The sequence below is a fragment of the Schistocerca gregaria genome, chromosome 3, assembly GCF_023897955.1.
Source record: "Schistocerca gregaria isolate iqSchGreg1 chromosome 3, iqSchGreg1.2, whole genome shotgun sequence".
Taxonomy (NCBI): domain Eukaryota; kingdom Metazoa; phylum Arthropoda; class Insecta; order Orthoptera; family Acrididae; genus Schistocerca; species Schistocerca gregaria.
In genome coordinates, this window is record NC_064922.1 from 878,453,084 (window position 1) to 878,476,055 (window position 22,972).

Here is a 22,972-nt window from a genome sequence, read left to right on the forward strand (position 1 = left end):
GACTTTATTTTTTGTGGAAAACGTTGAAGACAAACATGGGGAAGTTGCAGCCATCTCTAAGATGAAGAGCGGTTTCCTCCTGATTAAAACGCCATTTCCTGCCCAGTCACCGGTTCTGGTCCTGGTCCTGGTCCTGAAATGCCCGCTAAACCCACTGGGCAGAGCAGGTAACTAGGATTGTGGAAACGACCAAATAAGGTTGGGGTCAGTTTCACCATCTAATTGAATTATTTATGTAATTTAATAACACATTTACAACCAAAGCGGCACATAGCCAGACCTTTACCAAATGCAACTATTTTACGCCTGAAGGCTTCCAAACAAGAAATCTTAAAAATCAACAAGTTAAAAAAGCAAATAAAATAATTAGAAAAACATATATCACAACTAGGTGGAAAGCCTCAAGGCAAAGTAGATAGAACAAACATATGCAAGGTGCAATACAAATGGCTGAAGGCCACAAGTAAGTTTCCAAATTTAAAGTATATTACCGTAATCTTTTAAAGGCAGAAGGCCGCAATGTTTAAGCTTCAAAGATAATTTTAAGGATAAAGTTGCAAGGCTGAAAGCCTACTATTAATTTTCCAGTCTTTTTTTTTTTTTAATGTAACCACAAGCCTTAAATATTTAAGTAGCTGAAAACAGATAATTAAACACCAGTGGGAAACACAATGGCACTCAGAAGCCTCCAGGGAGGTCATTCTGCCCTTGTTTACTTAGGTTAGACAGGTGACACTTAGGTGAGCCCAACTACACTTGATTACTGTCTGCATTACTATCTCATCTCCCCCCACCTTTCCTTGTCTTCGGTGACTTCAATGCCAATAACTGTTTGTATGGTTGTACAGTGATGACTTATCATGGTAATGACATCAAAACTTGACTGGCACGGCTCTATCTTTGCCCCCTTGAACTCTGGTGCCCCCACACACTTCTTGTGACACACAGAACTTACTCAGCCATTGATCTCTCCTTGTGCAGCTCTAGTCTTCTACCATCTATCCACTGGAGAGTCTATGATGACCTGCAATCACATACCTCTCCATCAAAAATATGGGCAAAGATCGACACCTCTACAGCTTCCAGTCCCCTACAAGTTACCAAGCACTTCCTTAGATGATGGCATTTATACTGATCCTGACACTATCGCTGAGAATTTTGCTGAACATGATGCTTGCTTATCTATTTCTGACAACTACCACCCCACCTTTCAGTTCGTTAAACAGGGGTGGAGCAAATACACTTATCTTTTACTACACACCAGGTGGAGGCGCATAATGCTCCGTTCAGTGACTGGGAACTCTCCAGTGCCCAAGCCCACTGCTGTGCTATGGCCTCAGGACCAGACTGCATCCACAACCAGATGCTGTGAAACACCTCTCGGTGGATTGTGTGTCAGTGTCACATACTTGCCCTTTTTAATCAAATCTGGAATGAGGGTGTGTTCTCATCTTGGTAGCGAGAAAGCGCAATAGTTCTGGTACTGAAACTGGATAAGAACACACTGGAGATGGACAGTTATTGCCCTGTCAGCCTTACCAACATTATCTGTAAGTTGCTGAAATCCATGGTGAGCAAGTGGCTGTGTTGTTTGCTTGAGGCTTGGGGCCTTTTGCTGCATCTCAGGGCAGTTTTTGCAAAGGCTGCTCCACTACCAGTAATTTGGTTCACCTGGAGTCCACCATCTGGAGAGCCTTTGCATGTCGTCAGCATATCATCGCTGTCTTTTTCGACCTATAGAAGGTGTATAACACAAAATGACATCACCACATCCTTACTACATTACATTAGTGGGTGCACCAAGATCCACTCCCAATTTCTGTCAAGAACTTCCTGTCGCACCATATGTTCCAGGTTCAAGTGGGTGCTTTGTCAGTACCTCCTATATCCAAGAAAACGGGATCTGCAGGGTTCTGTAACAAGTGTCCTTCTCTTTTTGGTGGCCATCAATGGCCTAGTGGCAGCTGTGGGGTCTGTGGTATCGCCTTCCATATATACCAACAATTTTTGCTTTTCTTATTGCTCCTGTAGTACGGGTGTTGTTGAGCTTCGCCTGCAGGGGGCGAAAAAGGCACAGTCATGGGCTCTCGCCCATGGCTTTGGTTTTCAGGTGCCAAGACTTACATTATGCACCTACGTCACCATCACCCAGAGCTTTACCTACATGATCAATTACTTTTTTTAGTTGAGCTGCACCACTTTTTGGGATAGGTTTTTAATTCCTGCCTGTTGTGGCTTTCCCAATTTCGCCAACTTATGCAAAAGTGCTGGCAATGCCTCAGTAACACTAGCTGGCCTGCAGCTGTCCCTACCTTTCTGCAGCACTACAAAGCCCTAATTCTCTCCCATCTTGATTATGGGAGTCTTGCATATGGTTCAGCATCACACTCGGCATTGCGGATACGGGACCCCACATCATTGTGGGGTCTAACTTGCAACAGGGGTCTTCTGAATTAGTCCTGTGAACAGCCTACTAATTGAGTCCCTTTATTACCTATCAGACGCCAACAATGGCTGCTGAACTACAGTGTATGCATTCACAGATTGCCTGGACATCCCAGATTGTCCTTTTCTCAGGAAGGGAGCTCCACCTCTCACAACAGCAACCCAGAACTGGGTTTACAATTGCTGCATGCCTCCAGTATCTCTATTCGTAATTGTAACTTCCTCCACCATCGCATCTGGTCAAGGAGACATCACATTTGCCCCCACGGCTTGTGCCCCAACCTCGGTTTTGCCACGATGTCTCCTTTGGTCCAAAACAGTGCGCTCTCTCTCTCTCTCTCTCTCTCTCTCTCTCTCACACACACACACACACACACACACACACACACACACACACACAATTTCAGTTAACTACACTCTCTGCTAGACGGCTGGACTGATGAACTGATGGCCACCAAGCTAGCTCTCTGCCATGTTCATTCTTGCACTGGCAATAGCATTCTAATCTGTAATGACTCCTTTAGCAGACTTCAGGTTATAGACCACTGGTGCTCACCTCACCCATTGGTTAGGCCTATCCAGGATCTTGTCTGACCCCCCATAAAGCTGGATGGTGCTCCCAGAACCAGACCTTTGAGCATTTATATTCCATAGACTGCTGGAAGACTGGAAGACTTCTCACAGGGAATCCATTGTTCTCTGTTGGCACCGCATTGGCCACTCTTAGCTGACCCACGCCCACATTGTCCGATGTATGGACCCCCACACTGCTGATGTGGAGCCTGCCTGACGGTGGCCCACATATTCATAGACTACCCTAATTTGGGTGCTTTGAGACAGCATCTTGATCTTCCTGACATATTCCTGTTGGTGCTAGCAGATGACGCCAAAGTGGCTGATCTGATGTTGTGTGTAGCATGTGAAGGTGGTTTCTGTTCATCCCTGTTGGGCAGAGCTTTTTGGAGTCCTTGACCGCCTGAGGGATTGGTGGGGTACTGCCCCCCCCCCCCCCCTCCCTTAAGTCCCTTGTCGGCCTATGCTCCGTGGCCGAGCCTGGTCTCTACCATTTCCACCTTTTTATTCTCTTTATTGTCCTTCATTTCTTGTTTTTAATGCCTTACCTTGACTGATCTTTAAATGGCTTGTCTGTGCTGCCTTTGTTCTGAGCTTTTATCTCTATTTTTTATTGCATTAGTTACACTTAAGCTTTCCAGGATTTGCCTTTTGCTTCCATCCTTTGACAACCACTTGAATGATGTAGGGACTGATGACCCTGCAGTTCCTTTCAATCCAAACCAATCAACCAACCAACTGGCTGACCATCCCCCCCTCCCCCACTTAAAGTAAAACTGAAAGTGGAACTACAGATATGAAATATATGTGTGTCACAAGAAGATCTTGTGTTCAGACATTTGAAGAGTTTATTATTCATAATGGGTGTAAGAAGTGTCGTTATTCTACATTTGTAAATCTGTATATAGTTCAGATAACAACTTTGCCTTTATCCTAACCAATTTTCCATCGTAGCAGTTATTAAAATTTTACAGTCACACAAGTAATTGCATCAATCTCCATAACTTTCCCATCAGTTACATTCTGTTGCTACTTTATCTTGTTTCTCTGCCTTCTGACTTCTCCTTTTTTGACTTGGAAAAATGAGCTTTGAAGTTGTTTAAACATTCAACTGGGATTCTGTGTATTGTTTCTGGCATTGGTTGTCATTCTTCATGATGTTTCATATAAATTAGCATATGTAGACTGTATTTTCTGTGATAGTGTTACAATTAACATTTTGTACTGTGGACAGAGAAATGTTCACAAAGCTGTAGCAGATTGAAACAGGTAGATTGGTGTAAAATTGCTACTTGCATTTTGAAATATGGAACTCCTAGCAGGAAAGATGAAGTGAGAGAAAGAAAGAAAGAAAACTGGGATAGCTTAAGACTGTAGGAAAGGCCATTTGGCAAGCTGGATCAAGAACAACTTCCCCTCATAGTTTCTCTGATACATTTCTTTTTACCTAAGGTCCAGGATGAACTGTTTCATAAGCATTACCAGTTTCTTTTCCACCTAGCCTTTCCTCACTTCTGCCAGAAAAGGGAGCCCTACATTAGGGAAGATAAAAGTTTTATGGCTTTCTACATCTTCCCATCTGCTGCTGCTTTGTGATCAATTTTCTCTATAAATATTTTAACCGAATTTACTTCTTTGACTTTACAGGTGCAAAGGGCTTGCCTTTTAATGTTGTTCACAGCCCACCAGTCAGTTTCAAGGCTCTCCACAGGCATGTGTTCATCCCACATGTCGAAATCAGAGTGAAAATTATTGATGTGGAACGCAGCGTCACAACTCATATTCTGAACCCAAATCTGTGAGTGACATTTCTTTTTTCATTCTTTGCCTCTTCGTGACATGAAATTTGTTGTAATATAAAATTGTTGAGGCTGGTTGACATATAGTTTGTTGGCTTTTGCCTTGGGATCTTTGGCTGACACTCATCTCAGGACCTTCAGCTGACGTTTAACAAATTCTCTGAGATTTCACCATCACGAATGGTGGGATTGCCAAATGTTCACCCTCTATTGCAGATTCCACCACCAGAAATGGATGGTGAATCTTTGGCATTATCAGTAATTTGCACTCGCAAAACATCAAAAAAATTGTTAAACATCAACAGAAATTCTTGAGGCAAACGCCATTGAGAGATAAATAATTTATTGTTATAATCTTTCAAAGTTACCGTAGTACCATTAAGTTCCATTTTGTACACATACTATTAGGATGACTCCAAAAACAAAAACTGCTACGGGCCTCAGCTCTTATGTGGGTATGTGTGTGGAGCACAAGGGCTCCTGGTCTGCATCCCCTATTCACTCTTTCCCATCCTAGCTCCTCTGCCTCCTGCCACCCCTTCCCCCCTCTTTATCCCTCAGTGTTTTCCTTTACAATGACCTTACTGTTCCCTCGGTTCTGCTATTCCTTTATAGTTTTCTCTTACATTTCCTCTCCTCTTTTTTCCCCAGCTTTTCCTGGTCTCCCTTGGGGTTTGATTTCCCGTACTAAATTGTTCCCTTAGTGTAAGCCATTTGGGGAAAAACTCCATTTGTTGCATCTGTGATGTGGGTTCCTCTCCTTCCCCTTTTCCTCCCCTGCTGTAGCCTCCATCCCTCTTTCCCCCTCGCCCCCCCCCTCCCCCCCCCCCCCCCCCATCCTGCCCGTTAGGTCATCAGCGCAGTAGCAAGTCCATGTGGTGGGTCTGTTGTGTACCCATCTGGCTGAGCCCCATGTCAATGCAGTGATAACACTTCTCGTAACTTAGCTGTCACCACCCTATGTATGCATAGCAGTGATTTCCCATCTTTTTGGGGCATCAGAACTTTCAGCAACTACCACTGTGCCAGGCTGCTGCTGGGTGGTTCCCACGGGTTAACCCCCTGATCAGAGTGGATTGTACATGAAACATGCTAAAATCCACACTTCTGGCCTTTCTTCTGTGTCTGTCACTGCAGATACAATCAGTTCTCTCTCTGCACCTACTTTTGCTTCTTTGGCCTTCCACTTCCCTTTTGTAGAGAGCATTGAAGTTAAGTTTGGTGAAGTTTATTCCCTTAGTAAGATGAGCTCTGGTTCCGTACCAATTGAAAACTCTTCTGCCAGTCAGTTTATTTTCCTTTGTGCTTGTGAGCACTTAGGAGACATCCTGGTGACTATTATTCCTCACCAATCCTTAAATATTACTCAGAGCACTGTTTTCCACAGGAACCTCATTCTTCAACCTGATACGGAGTTCAGGACTAAGCTGGCACAGTGCAGTGTTCATTTTCTCCAGCAAGTCTATAGAGGTCCCAAGGACAGTTGTGTTGATAACAGCACTTTCATCAGCTTGAGCAGGATATCCTTCCATAAAAAATCAAACTTATGGTTTAGTATTGCGACATGAAGTTCACCTCCCATGCATTGTTTCTTGTGTCTACATTTTTGTCACATGCCTTCACGTTATGAGGCGACTCATATTTGTGGTGACTGCAGCCGCTTTCTCAATGTGGGGAGTCCTTGCACCCCACCCAAGTGTGTGAACTGTTCCAGCTCAAATTGTCCTTGCTTGCCAGATTGCCCAACCTATGAAAAGGAAAGGATGATTCAGGAATGCAAAACACTCATCTATCTTGCTCAGATGCATGATGGAAATTTGACTGTCTCCACCTAGCATCTTTCACAACTACCTTCACTTCTGTTGCATCCTTTCCTCCTCTTCCTTTCTTTTTACCTCCTTCCAGTTCCCCTTCCTTTTCCTCCTTCCTGGCCGTTCCCATTCCCTCCCTTCAAAGAACCACTCTTTCCCCTCAGCCGGAAAACCCTCATCTCTATCTCCCACCAGGGCTGGAGCTCCCTCTAAGAGCCTTCCCACCCCCACCCCCCTCTTCCCTCCCCGAACAAGAAGTCTGTCCTTATAGTAGGAAGTGTGACCCATGCTCTTTGTCCACAAGGCCATTTGTTCTCTTCTGGATCCTGATATTGCTTGACTTATTCTCTTCCCAACCACACCTCCTCTCACTCTCCAAAGGAGAAGAAGATGCACAAGTCCCTGACATCCCAGGGGATGTCACCCCTTCCCGCTCAATCAGGGTTCAATCGTACGTTCATGGACATCACTCTGTCCTTACTAGTGACAGACACTGGCACAGCAAGGTGATTGATTCTGGCCCATTCAGTATCTGTCCAGGCTCTTGTACCGCTCTACTCCAATGGAACTGTAGCGGTTACTATTGTCACCTTCTGGAATTACAGTCTTCCTGGGTGATCTTTAGCTTATGTTGTATTGCAGGAATATAATTTCATGGAGACACATTTGCCAACTCTTCGTGGTTTCCTAGCCTTCTGCCAGCACCGGGTCAGGCTTTTTTGAACCTCCAGTGGTGTCTGTACATTGGTCCACACAGACATTGTTAGTTTCAGGGTTCCTCTTCAAACTGCATTGGAGCAGTGGCTGTTCAGATCCATTTACACTTAGCAGTAACAGTATGCAATCCTTAACTCTCTCCAGACCATCGTGCTACTTTTCCTGCTTTTCTTGCTCTCCTTAGACAGCTCCCTCCTTTCTTCCTTCCTCCCTTCTCCTTAAGGATTTTAATTCACATCACTCTCTGTGGCCAGTACTGCGGCCACTGCAAAAACCTCCTCTATGCTTTTCAGTTGTCACCCTACAGTGCATCCCCATCCAGATCTGAACCTTGATGGCCAGCCCGTCAGTGTGGTGGACTCTTATCATTTCTTGGGACTGGTCATTGATGCCTGGTTGACATGGTGTCACTGTCTTTGTCAACTAAAGCAGAAATGTTACTCACACCTCAATGCTCTTTGATGTCTCAGCAATACCAGATGGGTTGCAGATCGCTCTGCTCTGTTTCAGCTATACAAAGCATTGGTCCAGTCTTGTCTAGATTGTGGGAGTGTCTCACACTTCTCAGCGGAATTGTTGATGTTACAGATGCTGGAACTAATGTGACATTTTGGGATTTGACTGTCAACTGGCTCCTTTGACTAGCCTCATGATCAGCCTCCTAGTGGAGGCAGGAATTCCACCATTGCGGGTTCTCTGCACCAACCACAGTTGATTGCTTATGCATCCACTGCTTCCTGGAGCAACTAAACTACTGACATCTCCTCTTTCCAGATACGGAGATCTGTCTTCCGCAACAGCTGCTCATTTCCCTACTCATTCCCCTCTGCCCCCTCCTTCACCGCCCCCCCCCCCCCACCCCTTCTCCGCCGGCCCCCGCTCGTCACTGCCCCCTTTGTATTCTCACTTTTGTTGACCTGCCTATCGAACTGGTTTCCTATATTCCTTGCAGTTTTGTTCCCCCTTGCCTTTCTTTCTTCGTTCTTTCTCTTTGGTGTTTTTGGTCTTCCTTTGGTATCTGACCACCTCTCTCTGTAGTGTGAGCGATTTGGGGAATAATGCCCTTCCTAGCGCCTACAGTGTGGATTCCTCTCATCCCTGCTAGGTCATCAGCACGTGTAGCTACTCTGTATCGTGGGGCTGTTATGCACTGATCCGGCTCAGCCGCTTGACAGCACAGGGTACCTGAACGGTTGCTTCCCCATGTATGTCTAGGAGTGGTTGCTTGTCATTCTGGAGCATCGGAACTCCCAGCAATGACTAAGCTCCAAAAAATTAGCTGTTCTCCTACAGCCAACTCTTCAATTGGTAATGGATTATTTAAGCTGCTTCTTACAATCCTGCAGGCCTTCCTTTTCTGGCTACATTCTCGAAGGAGATCCAGGCTCGCCAGCTTTTTGTGAAAAACTTTTCCCGTTACTTGGTCTGCACTGAGGTGAACCACGACCAAGCTGTCATTTTTGTGAAAAATATCTAACACAACTTTGATGAAGTTGAATCTCTGCGTAAGATGTGATTTGGTTCACTATTGGTCAAAACTACTTCTTTCATCCAATCTGCAGCCATTCGTGCTTTAATATTGGCAAACAATTCCTGGATGGTTGAACTGATTCTCAGTTTCCTCCGTGAAAGTGGTTTTTATTTTCAGATCTAAGGTTTTTAATCTCCCTCTGGCGTAGGGGCAGGGCAGTGAGGGTTGGGGTGTCTATCACTGTAAGCTGTGTTTGGAGATTCCTGACTCCCCTCCCTGGCCAAGATCCTCTTTTCTCTTCCTTTTACTACGTTTTCATCACCTTTTATATTTGGTTAGTCTCCTTTTACAATATACACTTTTACATTCTAGTGGTTGAACACTTTTGAATAGCAGGTGGTCTTGCCTGTTTCGCCATTGACAGCATGACTGCACTTTTACGTTTTTTAGCCTTTTACTTTTTATCGTTATGACTCTTCTGAGATGTAAATCCATACGGACCTACCACCTTTGAAACAAGGGATTGATGACCTTGCTGTTTGGTTCCTTTAACCCCAATCAAGCAACCAACCATATTCTGCTGGTCTGCCTCCACCTTTTGGCACTTCTCACTAAATATGGCCTCACTCTCTCTTTGTCTCGTGTTAGCAGACAACAGTCATATGGTTACATCTGTCCTCGGTTTTCTTCACAAAAGTGGTTTGTCCTCTCAGGTTTAAGTCCCTGAATTTTCATCTGGAATTTCAGTTCCTCAGTTAGCATAGCTGTTGGTTACGGAGGCCTCAGCCTTACCTCCAAAAAGGCCAGGTTCTCCCCTTGTTTTTCCCTACATTTTGTCTAGTCAGTTGTGCAGTTTTGTTTTCTCTTTTCAGGTGTCCTCTTCCCCATGATGATAATGGTATAGTGTGGGTGTTGGGACAGGTCGGTGGTAGCGCTGGTTCCCCGGCACCCCTGCTCTCCCTGTTTCCACCCACCCCTCCCTCCTGTTCTTTCCTCTTCCTCTTGCCTGATATTCCTTTTCCCTCTTTGTTTGTCGGTTACCCTTTCCCCTTGATTGGACTTGGACTGTGCTGTTTGTGTTATTTCTGCCATATAAGATCATTCTTTCCTTTACTCTTTTTCCCTTTCCTGTATGTTCTTTGTAACGTGCTGTTCTTCTTCTGTTTACCTGCTCTTGCATTGTCAACAGTCTTTACTGTGTGTAGTTGGGTGGAGTGCCTCAGGTAAATGTTCCACATCAGTTTCTGCCTTTGAGAACCTCCAGCTGCTCCCTGGATGGGGCACGTCTCCTGCCTTTCTTCCTTTCCATTTTTTCTTGTTCCTTTGTTGACCTTTGATTGACTGTAGGGTTTTCTTTCCGTGAGTTTCACCCACTATGCTCTTCTTTGGTGTGCAGTATTGTTGACTTGCTTGTTCCAGATAGGACGGCCTGATGATCCCATAGTTTTGTCTCTGTAATCCGTAAACCAACCAGCTATAAACAGAAAGTACAGGATATTAGAAGAATAAATGTGATCAAATGATCTGATCTGTGGGATTGTTACAGCCAGCATAGTAATATTTAAGTATCTTCTACAATACAAATGTTGTTGTTGTCTTCAGTCCTGAGACTGGTTTGATGCAGCTCTCCATGCTACTCTATCCTGTGCAAGCTGCTTCATCTCCCAGTACCTACTGCAACCTACATCCTTCTGAATCTGCTTAGTGTACTCATCTCTCGGTCTCCCTCTACGATTTTTACCCTCCACGCTGCCCTCCAATGCTAAATTTGTGATCCCTTGATGCCTCAAAACATGTCCTACCAACCGATCCCTTCTTCTAGTCAAGTTGTGCCACAAACTTCTCTTCTCCCCAATCCTATTCAATACCTCCTCATTAGTTACGTGATCTATCCACCTTATCTTCAGTATTCTTCTATAGCACCACATTTCGAAAGCTTCTATTCTCTTCTTGTCCAAACTAGTTATCGTCCATGTTTCACTTCCATACATGGCTACACTCCAAACAAATACTTTCAGAAACGACTTCCTGATACATAAATCTATATTCGATGTTAACAAATTACTCTTCTTCAGAAATGCTTTCCTTGCCATTGCCAGTCTACATTTTATATCCTCTCTACTTCGACCATCATCAGTTATTTTACTTCCTAAATAGCAAAACTCCTTTACTACTTTAAGTGTCTCATTTCCTAATCTAATTCCCTCAGCATCACCCGATTTAATTTGACTACATTCCATTATCCTCGTTTTGCTTTTGTTAATGTTCATCTTATATCCTCCTTTCAAGACACTGTCCATTCCGTTCAACTGCTCTTCCAAGCCCTTTGCCGTCTCTGACAGAATTACAATGTCATCGGCGAACCTCAAAGTTTTTACTTCGTCTCCATGAATTTTAATACCTACTCCAAATTTTTCTTTTGTTTCCTTTACTGCTTGCTCAATATACAGATTGAATAACATCGGGGAGAGGCTACAACCCTGTCTCACTCCTTTCCCAACCACTGCTTCCCTTTCATGCCCCTCGACTCTTATTACTGCCATCTGGTTTCTGTACAAATTATAAATAGCCTTTCGCTCCCTGTATTTTACCCCTGCCACCTTTAGAATTTGAAAAAGAGTATTCCAGGCAACATTGTCAAAAGCTTTCTCTAAGTCTACAAATGCTAGAAACGTAGGTTTGCCTTTTCTTAATCTTTCTTCTAAGATAAGTCGTAAGGTCAGTATTGCCTCACGTGTTCCAACATTTCGACGGAATCCAAACTGATCCTCCCCGAGGTCTGCATCTACCAGTTTTTCCATTCGTCTGTAAAGAATTTGCGTTAGTATTTTGCAGCCGTGACTTATTAAACTGATAGTTCGGTAATTTTCACATCTGTCAGCACCTGCTTTCTTTGGGATTGGAATTATTATATTCTTCTTGAAGTCTGAGGGTATTTCGCCTGTCTCATACATCTTGCTCACCAGCTGGTAGAGTTTTGTCATGACTGGCTCTCCCAAGGCCGTCAGTAGTTCTAATGGAATGTGGTCTACTCCGGGGGCCTTGTTTCGACTCAGGTCTTTCAGTGCTCTGTCAAACTCTTCACGCAGTATCGTATCTCCCATTTCGTCTTCATCTACATCCTCTTCTATTTCCATAATATTGTCCTCAAGTACATCGCCCTTGTATAAGCCTTCTATATACTCCTTCCACCTTTCTGCCTTCCCTTCTTTGCTTAGAACTGGGCTGCCATCTGAGCTCTTGATATTCATACACGTGGTTCTCTTCTCTCCAAAGGTCTCTTTAATTTTCCTGTAGGCAGTATTTATCTTACCCCTAGTGAGATAAGCTTCTACATCCTTACATTTGTCCTCTAGCCATCCCTGTTTAGCCATTTTGCACTTCCTGTCGGTCTCATTTTTGAGACGTTTGTATTCTTTTTTGCCTGCTTCATTTACTGCATTTTTATATTTTCTCCTTTCATCAATTAAATTCAATATTTCTTCTGTTACCCAAGGATTTCTAGCAGCCCTCGTCTTTGTCCCTACTTTATCCTCTGCTGCCTTCACTACTACATCCCTCAGAGCTACCCATTCTTCTTCTACTGTATTTCTTTCCCCTATTCCTGTCAATTGTCAAGAAGGGAGACGAAAATTTAATAGTAATGGGTGACTGGAATTCGAGTGTAGGAAAAGGGAGAGAAGGAAACATAGTAGGTGAATATGGATTGGGGCTAAGAAATGAAAGAGGAAGCCGCCTAGTAGAATTTTGCACAGAGCACAACTTAATCATAGCTAACACTTGGTTTAAGAATAATGAAAGAAGGTTGTATACGTGGAAGAACCCTGGAGATACTAAAAGGTATCAGATAGATTATATAATGGTAAGACAGAGATTTAGGAACCAGGTTTTAAGTTGTAAGACATTTCCAGGGGCAGATGTGGACTCTGACCACAATCTATTGGTTATGACCTGTAGATTAAAACTGAAGAAACTGCAAAAATGTGAGAAATTAAGGAGATGGGACCTGGATAAACTGAAAGAACCAGAGGTTGTACAGAGTTTCAGAGAGAGCATAAGGGAACAATTGACAATACAAATATGTAATATAATCTTTGCAGTAAAATATTAATTTTTAAAGTCTAGTAGCTGCAGATTAAATTGAATAATTTTGTCTTATGTTATTACATATTAGTATTGAAATGTGAATAAAGATACAGAACTGCTGATGCAGATTCTGGTTGAGTGTGTGTGGTATGTATGTTTGGCACTAGACCCTGGAGGCAGGAATCATCAGAAATGTATACATACCCATTTGCTCGTGCATGCTATCAGAATAGTTCAAGAAATACTCAACAAACATGACAACACTTGTGTTGATCCCCTGACGTCAGTCTGGTCAACTGAAAATTGCAATACCCCCTCCCCCCCCCCCCCCCCCCGCCCCACACACACACACATACACACACACACACACACACACACACACACACACACACACACACACACACACCTGAGTTTTTATTGTGTACTGGCAACAAATCAAGTATTACTTTCCAATGTCATTACTGTTGTAGATATACTCTGGCAGTTCAACATGGAGATTTTACTTGGCAGATCAAGAAACGTTACAGCCAGTTCCAACAATTGCATCAGCAGCTCATAATGTTCCGTACTAGTCTCAATGTGCCGTTTCCTTCGCGGTCCCACCGTGAAAAACGCCACAGCTTCAGAAATGAAATATCATCTGGTGCCAAAAAAGGAGGAAAGGGAGCCTTGCCCAGGTAAGCTTTCTTATTTGTCTATTTTAGCTAGAGTACCAAGGTATGGAACAATTTAAATAAAGCTGTTGTATGAACTTCACTGTCTAGTTGCATGTGGTATAGTTTTGTTAGCTTTGTTTACAGCAGATCTGTGTATATATGCTAATTCAAACCCAACGCAGAATTGTTACTGAATCAAATGAACAGCAGAATAAAAACAGCTTATATTCTTTAGGGAAATGTATATACGACCAGCATAATGCTGATTTTTGCTGCAAAAGATACACCACCATAGCAAGGAGTGTCACATCTAAGCATTCCACTTGATATTTCAATTCATGCCATGCACTCTAGCTATTAATGGAAGAGAAAGTCAAATCATGTCACATTGGGGATTCTGTGGAAAAAGTTTTTGACACTAACAGGACTGTGCTAATAGTTTGCTAATATCATACACTAACTTACTCTTGCTGTCTGTTTAGTCTACTGATTTTATTACAAAAATCCGTCATGAACTTCGGTGAGGACATTAATAAGTGCATCTCTGTCCTACCATTATTAGTTCTGTAATGCTTGGACTGCATCCCAACTTTTTGTACAGCGTCCATTCTCTTACAACGTCACTTGCACCATTCAGTGTTCGGAAATGCAATGCGATGTGGTGTGAAGTTGACACTTCAGTTAATGTGATCCTTTATCTTGAGAGGATTAAAAATTCAGCAGTTTAGGTAATGTGGTGGAGTTTGAGTGAATTATAGACCTTCCTACTGGGCAGCCTTTCCCCACTCTACAGTGAGAGTATTATAACAGAAATTCTTAAAATTAATGTTTTAAGTTGTATTTTAAGTATTATTGACATTGTAATTCAATATTATTTCATGGTGGTAATCACTTAATTGTATTTTACTTAAATAAAATGTACATCCTTGAGCTCTTTCCGCATACCGTAGACCCCTCTCTATGGAATCCATGAAATATGAATAAAGTAATGTAAATGTTATCCACTGTGCAGAATGGACAGCAGTCCTCATCTTATTCATTGCACATCTTTTAATGTTGACCCTAATTGTGCACATGAAAGGTGATATTTACCTATATTTGTCTAGAAAACTTTTGCAAATGCATACTGAGTAAAAGAAATTCACAAAAAGAGGGCAACTGCATCATATTGCTTGATGATAGGAATAGCAGTCATTGAAGTGTGAATATGTAAAGCTGGCCTGCTAGATACTGCTTTTACTAAAATGATAAAGACCTGGTAATGGGTTAGGCTTATTGATGACTTACAGGGATACCAAGAAGGGCACTGCAGGACATAAAAGTATATTACTGAATATAAAATAAAAATCTGATGAATGATGAGTAGAGTACCATATTTGCATGAATCTAATGTTCCATTGATGTAATGTGCACTCCAATTTTAAAAATCAAAGTGACGAAAAAAGCGTTTGTTGGTACACCACTGGTAGGCTAAATTTGTTTTAAACAGCAATGGATGTATACACAGAGCAATAATTTTTGAGTGACATATTAAGTGAAAGTCAAGCATTAAAGTTTATCACTCATCCCTTCTCTTGATTTCAAACAATGACGTCTCCAAGGAATAGCTTTTCATTTTTAGGGGTCTTGGGGATTGTTTTCCTCTTGAAGATTAGGAATGGGGGATGCCTGTGCCCATCTGCTGCAATTGCCAGCATTACAGTTACATGCTGTCTTTCACACCCTGATCTTTTGATGGTAACTTCTTCTGTCTCCTTCTCATCAAGCATGTAATTACATAGTGTATCAAATCAAATTGGTGTCTCACGAACATTACCTATCTGTACAATTGAAAAAATTCTTCTCTTTTCAAAGTGTGTTGAAATAATTGAAGTTTTTCCTCAAAATCGTGTGGAAGCTTTTGGCAGAAGCTCACCCATTTCATAAAGAGATCAGCCCAGCCATGGCTATTCTTAAATTCTTGGCTCGTTATATTAAGACTTGGAGAAAGCTTTTGACAATGTTGACTGGAATAATCTCTCTCAAATTCTAAAGGTGGCAGGGGTAAAATACAGGGAGCGAAAGGCTATTTACAATTTGTACAGAAACCAGATGGCAGTTATAAGAGTTGAGGGACATGAAAGGGAAGCAGCGATTGGGAAGGGGGTGAGGCAGGGTTGTAGCCTCTCCCCGATGTTATTCAATCTGTATATTGAGCAAGCAGTAAAGGAAACAAAAGAAAAATTTGGGGTAGGTATTAAAATCCATGGAGAAGAAATAAAAACTTTGAGGTTTGCCGATGACATTGTAATTCTGTCAGAGACAGCAAAGGACTTGGAAGAGCAGTTGAATGGAATGGACAGTGTCCTGAAGGGAGGATATAAGATGAACATCAACAAAAGCAAAACGAGGATAATGGAATGTAGTCGAATTAAGTCGGGCGATGCTGAGGGAATTAGATTAGGAAATGAGACACTTAAAGTAGTAAATGAGTTTTGCTATTTGGGGAGCAAAGTAACTGATGATGGTCGAAGTGCAGAGGATATAAAATGTAGACTGGCAATGGAAAGGAAAGTGTTTCTGAAGAAGAGAAATTTGTTAACATTGAGTATAGATTTAAATGTTAGGAAGTCGTTTCTGAAAGTATTTGTATGGAGTGTAGCCATGTATGGAAGTGAAACACGGACGACAAATAGTTCGGACAAGAAGAGAATAGAAGGCTTTGTAATGTGGGGCTAAAGAAGAATGCTGAAGATTAGATGGGTAGGTCACATAACTAATGAGGAAGTATTGAATAGGATTGGGGAGAAGAGGAGTTTGTGGCACAACTTGACAAGAAGAAGGGACTGGTTGGTAGGACATGTTCTGAGGCATCAAGGGATCACCAATTTAGTATTGGAGGGCAGTGTGGAGGGTAAAAATCGTAGAGCGAGACCAGTAGATGAATACACTAAACAGATTCAGAAGGATGTAGGCTGCAGTACATATTGGGAGATAAAGAAGCTTGCACAGGATAGAGTAGCATGGAGAGCTGCATCAAACCAGTCTCAGGACTGAAGACAACAACAACAACAACAACAACAACATATATTAAGAACTGCGTCCATGTCTTTTGCTTTCTTTCTTATTGTGTCGCTACTCACAGTTTGCCCATTCTACATCCTTTCATGGACAAATTCCAAAACTTTTACATTAAGGCCAGGATGACTTCCTCTGCGATGGCCAGTGAACTTCTGTCTAGCAGTGGTACTTGCAAATAGTGCCAATTGCTGTTTCTCTATAAGCAACTTTTACTCTCAGCTGCTCTGAACTCTCATCCTGCCCTCCTGTTACCATATTTTTCACCATAAAGAATTACTTTATGCTTGAAAGTAGTATCATGTGACCATCTTCGCTTTCGTGACTACCTTATGCAAACACATTATGCAGTAATATGCCAACAACAATGTAACGAAGTTGAGAACTATAATAATGCTTCGTGACATAAGAAACAATACCTAAATTTCATTGATGATGTTGGTGAGCAACGGATTCAAGTTTGGAATCAAAAATTATGCACCATAGAATCTTACGCACACCTCAGTTTTGAATACCGCATGTGGTAAAAAAGAAGTGTGCATTAGATTTGTGTAAACAAGGTAAGTTAATTAAAGAAATAATGAGGAAATATGCATAGAAAGACAATAACCTAGTTGCAGAAACAGCTTGGAAAGGTACAGCTAAAAACAATAGATTTTGACACCTAAGGTACCATATGGATAAGATACATTAATTTTAGGAGAAAGAAACATGTTTGACGATAATAATAAATAAAACAAAGCCCTAGTGGAGATTCAGTTCTTTATCCGCCCATCCAGATTTAAATTTGTTGTGGTTTCCCAGAATCGTGTAAAGCAAATGCCAGGATAGTTCCTTTGAAATGGACAGGGCCTCTTTCCCTCCCCAATCTGAGAATGTTTTCCATCTTTAATGATCTTTTCAGCAGTATGATGTTAAAAAAACACCACTTTTCTTCCTTTTGAAACAAAGCAGTGCATCAGCAATGGCTGTCAGTCCCCCCTGCGGGTCCAGGGGTTAGAATAGGCCCGATGTATTCCAGCCTGTCGTAAGAGGCGACTAAAAGGAGTCCCTCCCCCTCATGGGGGTAGTTAGCGCCTGCGTCCAGAGATCGACGGTTCCACGACCTATATTTGCGGTCATTTTGGTTTTTCACTTCTTCTGGTTCCTTTCTTTGTTCTTCTCCATCTCACTGTCTTGCTTACTTGTTCCCTTGCCTCCTTCTCTTTGCCTTCTCTGGTCCCCACCTCGGCGTTTAAGACAATCTGTCCTTTCTTTCCCTCTCTCCCTTCTTTTTCCTCTTCTTCCTTCCTGTGCGTGCCTGAAGGCTGACCCACGCGTTCGCACGCATAGCCGGTGACGGGGTAACGCGTAATTCCCCGCTCTGGGTAGACAAGTAAGGCACGCACGTACCCCCTGGTAAAGGCCAGGCCCAGGGAGGGTTGATTGCCTGAGCTGACACCTTCCGACCATGCCGATTGGTCCCTCCGTCCGTTTCTCAGGAGGTGTGACCTGAGGTGTAAACATTCACCTAAGGCGGAAGTGCCCTCTGAGAGGGTCCCCACAAGGAAGGAGCGCGCCATTGGAGACTCTAGCAATCATGGGGGATTCCTCCGCAATGGATTTCTCTTCTTCTTCTCTCTCGACTTCTGCCCAAAAACGGAAACTTGACCAGCCACCAGTGACAAAAGTACTACCGCCTGCCCCATAGTTCCTCGTAGTTTCTCGATCTCAGGACGGAAAGGATTTTTCCTCTGTCAACCCTTTCGTTATCCAGAAGGGTGTAGATGCCATAGCTGGATCTGTCAAGTCTTGCACCAGGTTGCATAACGGTACCTTGTCACTGGAAACTGAGAGCGCCTTTCAGGCACAAAAACTGCTTTGGGCCACACTCCTGTACACGTTCCCTGTCCGGGTGGAGGCTCACCGCACTTTGAATTCGTCTCGTGGTGTGGTATATACTAGATCACTTGATGGATTGACTGACGAGGAGATTCAGTCTTTCCTCGCTGAGCAGGGCGTGACGGCTGTCCATAGGGTCATGAAAAAGGTCAACAATGACCTTTTACCAACCCGGACACTTTCCTTGACCTTCGATAGTGTTCAGCTGCCATCACGCATCAAAGCGGGCTACGAGGTTATTTCTGTTCGCCCCTATGTCCCGACACCTATGCGTTGCTACCAGTGTCAGCATTTTAATCACACTCGCCAGTCTTGTTCTAATGCGGCTAAATGTATCACTTGTGGCAGTGATGCCCATGAGGGTGACTGTCCACCTCCGTCTCCTCGTTGTGTGAACTGTCAGGGTGACCATGCAGCATCCTCCCGCGACTGTCCCATCTACAAGGAAGAACGCTGTATACAGGAAATTCGGGTCAAAGAGAAAGTGTCCACCTCGGCTGCTCACAAGCTGTTTGCTAGTAGGAAGCCCACGGTGCTCCCAGCGGGAAAATACAGTACTGTCCTTGCCTCGCCTCTCCTCGGACTCCCAGGGAGGTGGCAACGCAGACATGCGATCTGACCTTCAGCACTATGGTCATCCGTTCGGCCAGTGCTAAGATCGCCCGGTCGACGTCTCCTCTTCTTCCCGTCACCCCTAAGACACAAGCACCTTCATCAGCTTCTGCCAAGATGAAGACCCAGAAGTCAGATGCACGGGCCTTCAAGAAGGAACCGTCCCATGCAGACTTCCTATGTACCTCGAACTCCCAGCCTCGACTAGTACTTCCACTAAACGACCTTCCAAGAAGGCTCATAGGAAGCACAGTTCTCCTTCTCCGCCACAGCGCATTTCTTCTCCTGCTCCACCCAGTGGTTGCCGCCCCAGGCTATCATCCGTTTCGCCTGGCCGCACCACTGGTAGCCGAACATCTGGCCGTTCACCGGTGGAGGAAGCTCCCCCTCCTGGCCATCTTAACAAGATGGCCGATGAACCTATTGAACCAATGGACGATGACTCTCCGCCTACTGATAGCGGCGGCAGTTCTCGCTCGAAGCCAGGCCCTCAGCGGCCTTCGAGTGACCCCTTCTTGAATCTTCTTTTTCTTTTTCTTCTCACGATGGCACTTATTCACTGGAATATTCACAGCATTCGCTCCAACCAAGAGGACTTAAAGTTGCTGCTCCGCTTGCACTGTCTGCTCGTCGTAGCCCTCCAGGAAACGAAGCTGTGCCCATGTGATCAAACTGCCTTGGCACACTACACTTCTGTGCGTTTTGACCTGCCCCCTGAGGCAGGTATTCCGGCTCATGGAGGGATTATGTTGCTGGTCCGGGATGATATTTACTACGATCCCATCACATTGCACACCGGCCTGCGGGCAGTTGCCGTCCGAATTTCTCTACCCACTTTTACATTTTCCATTTGTACCGTTTACACTCCATCGTCGTCTGCCGTTACCAGGGCAGACATGATGCAAATTATTGCTCAGCTACCTGCACCATTTTTGTTAGCCCCTTTGGGGCTCTCCAGCATCCTGCCCGAGGGGCTCCCTGTTGGCAGACCTTTTCAACCAGCTCAATCTTGTCTGCCTCAATACTGGCGCCCCCTACTTTTCTTTCAGACACATCTCACACCTATTCCCATTTAGACCTCTCTATATGTACTACCCAACTTGCACGCCGGTTTGAGTGGTATGCACTTTCTGATACATATTCGAGTGATCACTTCCAAGGTGTTATCCATCTCCTGCATCATACCCCCTCTCCGTGCTCAACTAGTTGGAACATCTCCAAAGCAGACTGGGGGCTCTTCTCTTCCAGGGCAACCTTTCAGGATCAAACCTTCACAAGCTGCGATAGTCAGGTCGCACACCTCACGGAAGTCATTCTCACTGCTGCTGAATATTCCATCCCTCACACTACTTCTTCTCCACGTCGCGTACCGGTCCCCTGGTGGACCACAGCATGTAGAGACGCTTTACGTGCTCGTCGACGTGCTTTACGCACCTATAAACGCCACCCTACAGTGGTGAATTGTATCAATTATAAACAATTACGTGCGCAGTGTCGTCGTATTATTAAAGAAAGCCAGCTGGACTGCTTTCACAAGCACCTTCAACAGTTTTACTCCTTCTTCTGTTGTCTGAGGTAGCCTGTGCCGGCTATCTGGCACTAAAGTCCACTCACCAGTTTCTGGCTTGACGGTCGCGAATGACGTCCTTGTGGCCCCTGAGGATGTCTCCAATGCCTTCGGCAGCTTTTTCGCAGAGGTTTCGAGCTCCGCTCATTACAACCGTGCCTTCCTCCCCCGAAAACAGGCAGAGGAGGCTAGGCCACCTAACTTCTGCTCCTCAAATCACCATGTGGGAACTCGAAAATGCACTTGCCCGGTCACGGTCCTCCGCTCCAGGGCCTGATTCTATTCATATTCAGATGCTGAAGAACCTTTCTCCTGCGGGTAAAGGTTTCCTTCTTCGTACTTATAATCGCATCTGGATTGAGGGACATGTTCTCGCATGCTGACAAGAGTCTATTGTTGCACCGATTCCTAAGCCGGGGGAGGACAAGCACTTGCCTTCCAGTTATCGACCCATCTCGCTTACCAGCTGTGTCTGTAAGGTGATGGAGCAAATGGTTAACTCTCGTTTGGTTTGGCTGCTCGAATCTCGATGCCTAGTTACCAATGTACAATGTGGATTTCGTTGGCGCTGCTCTGCTGTTGACCGTCTGGTTACCTTGTCAACCTTCATTATGAATAACTTCTTGCAGAAGTGCCCGACTGTGGCTGTGTTCTTTGATTTGGAGAAGGCTTACGACACCTGTTGGAGGGCGGGCATTCTCCGCACCATGCATACATGGGACCTTTGTGGTTGCCTCCCTCTTCTTATTCCTTTTTAATGGATCGACAGTTCAGGGTACGTGTGGGTTCTGTCCTGTCAGACACCTTTCGCCAGGAGAATGGGGTGCCACAGGGCTCAGTTTTGAGTGTCGCTCTCTTCGCCATAGCGATCAATCCAATAATGGATTGCCTCCCAGCTGATGTATCAGGCTCCCTTTTCGTGGACGATTTTACCATATATTTCAGCGCGCTGCGTACATGTTTCCTGGAGCGCTGTCTTTAGCGTTCTCTTGACCGTCTTTACTCCTGGAGTGTCGCCATTGGCTTCCGTTTTTCTGCCTAGAAGACGGTCTGTATTAACTTCTGGCACTACAGAGAGTTTCTCCCACCATCCTTAAGACTCGGTCCCGTTGCTCTCCCATTCATGGAGGCAACAAAATTTTTAGGTCTTACATTTGACAGGAAACTTAGCTGGTCTCCACATATCATATTTGGCTGCCCGTTGTACCAGTTCTCTAAATGTCCTCCGTGTGTAACGCCGGAAATGCATATCCTTCTATTTCCATCTATTGTACTATAATTTTTTTTCCTTATTTTGTTACCTGAAGATATGACATTTCTGTGTATTTACATATTATAATTGTTTTACTGTTTGTATATATATACACTCCTGGAAATGGAAAAAAGAACACATTGACACCGGTGTGTCAGACCCACCATACTTGCTCCGGACACTGCGAGAGGGCTGTACAAGCAATGATCACACGCACGCACAGCGGACACACCAGGAACCGCGATGTTGGCCGTCGAATGGCGCTAGCTGCGCAGCATTTGTGCACCGCCGCCGTCAGTGTCAGCCAGTTTGCCGTGGCATACGGAGCTCCATCGCAGTCTTTAACACTGGTAGCATGCCGCGACAGCGTGGACGTGAACCGTATGTGCGGTTGACAGACTTTGAGCGAGGACGTATAGTGGGCATGCGGGAGCCCGGGTGGACGTACCGCAGAATTGCTCAACACGTGGGGCGTGAGGTCTCCACAGTACATCGATGTTGTCGCCAGTGGTCGGCCGAAGGTGCACGTGCCCGTCGACCTGGGACCGGACCGCAGCGACGCACGGATCCACGCCAAGACCGTAGGATCCTACGCAGTGCCATAGGGGACCGCACCGCCACTTCCCAGCAAATTAGGGACACTGTTGCTCCTGGGGTATCGGCGAGGACCATTCGCAACCGTCTCGCATGAAGCTGGGCTACGGTCCCGCACACCATTAGGCAGTCTTCCGCTCACGCCCCAACATCGTGCAGCCCGCCTCCAGTGGTGTCGCGACAGGCGTGAATGGAGGGACGAATGGAGACGCGTCGTCTTCAGCGATGAGAGTCGCTTCTGCCTTGGTGCCAATGATGGTCGTATGCGTGTTTGGCGCCGTGCAGGTGAGCGCCACAATCAGGACTGCATACAACCAAGTCACACAGGGCCAACTCCCGGCATCATGGTGTGGGGAGCGATCTCCTACACTGGCCGTACACCTCTGGTGATCGTCGAGGGGACACTGAATAGTGCACGGTACATCCAAACCGTCATCGAACCCATTGTTCT

General features: G+C 44.7%; 1 protein-coding gene across 2 annotated transcripts in view; it reads left to right on the forward strand.

Moving 5' to 3' along the window:
• The window catches only part of LOC126354992 (phospholipase D1), a 190,620-nt gene that overhangs the window by 14,439 nt on the left and 153,209 nt on the right, over positions 1-22,972 (forward strand). The window contains exons 2-3 of one of the 2 annotated variants that reach the window (XM_050005100.1): positions 4,666-4,816; positions 13,373-13,579. In XM_050005100.1, coding sequence (XP_049861057.1) covers positions 4,666-4,816; positions 13,373-13,579 — 358 coding nt within the window. The remainder of the gene's footprint in view (positions 1-4,665; positions 4,817-13,372; positions 13,580-22,972) is intronic. The other variant, XM_050005102.1, reaches the window with a different exon arrangement.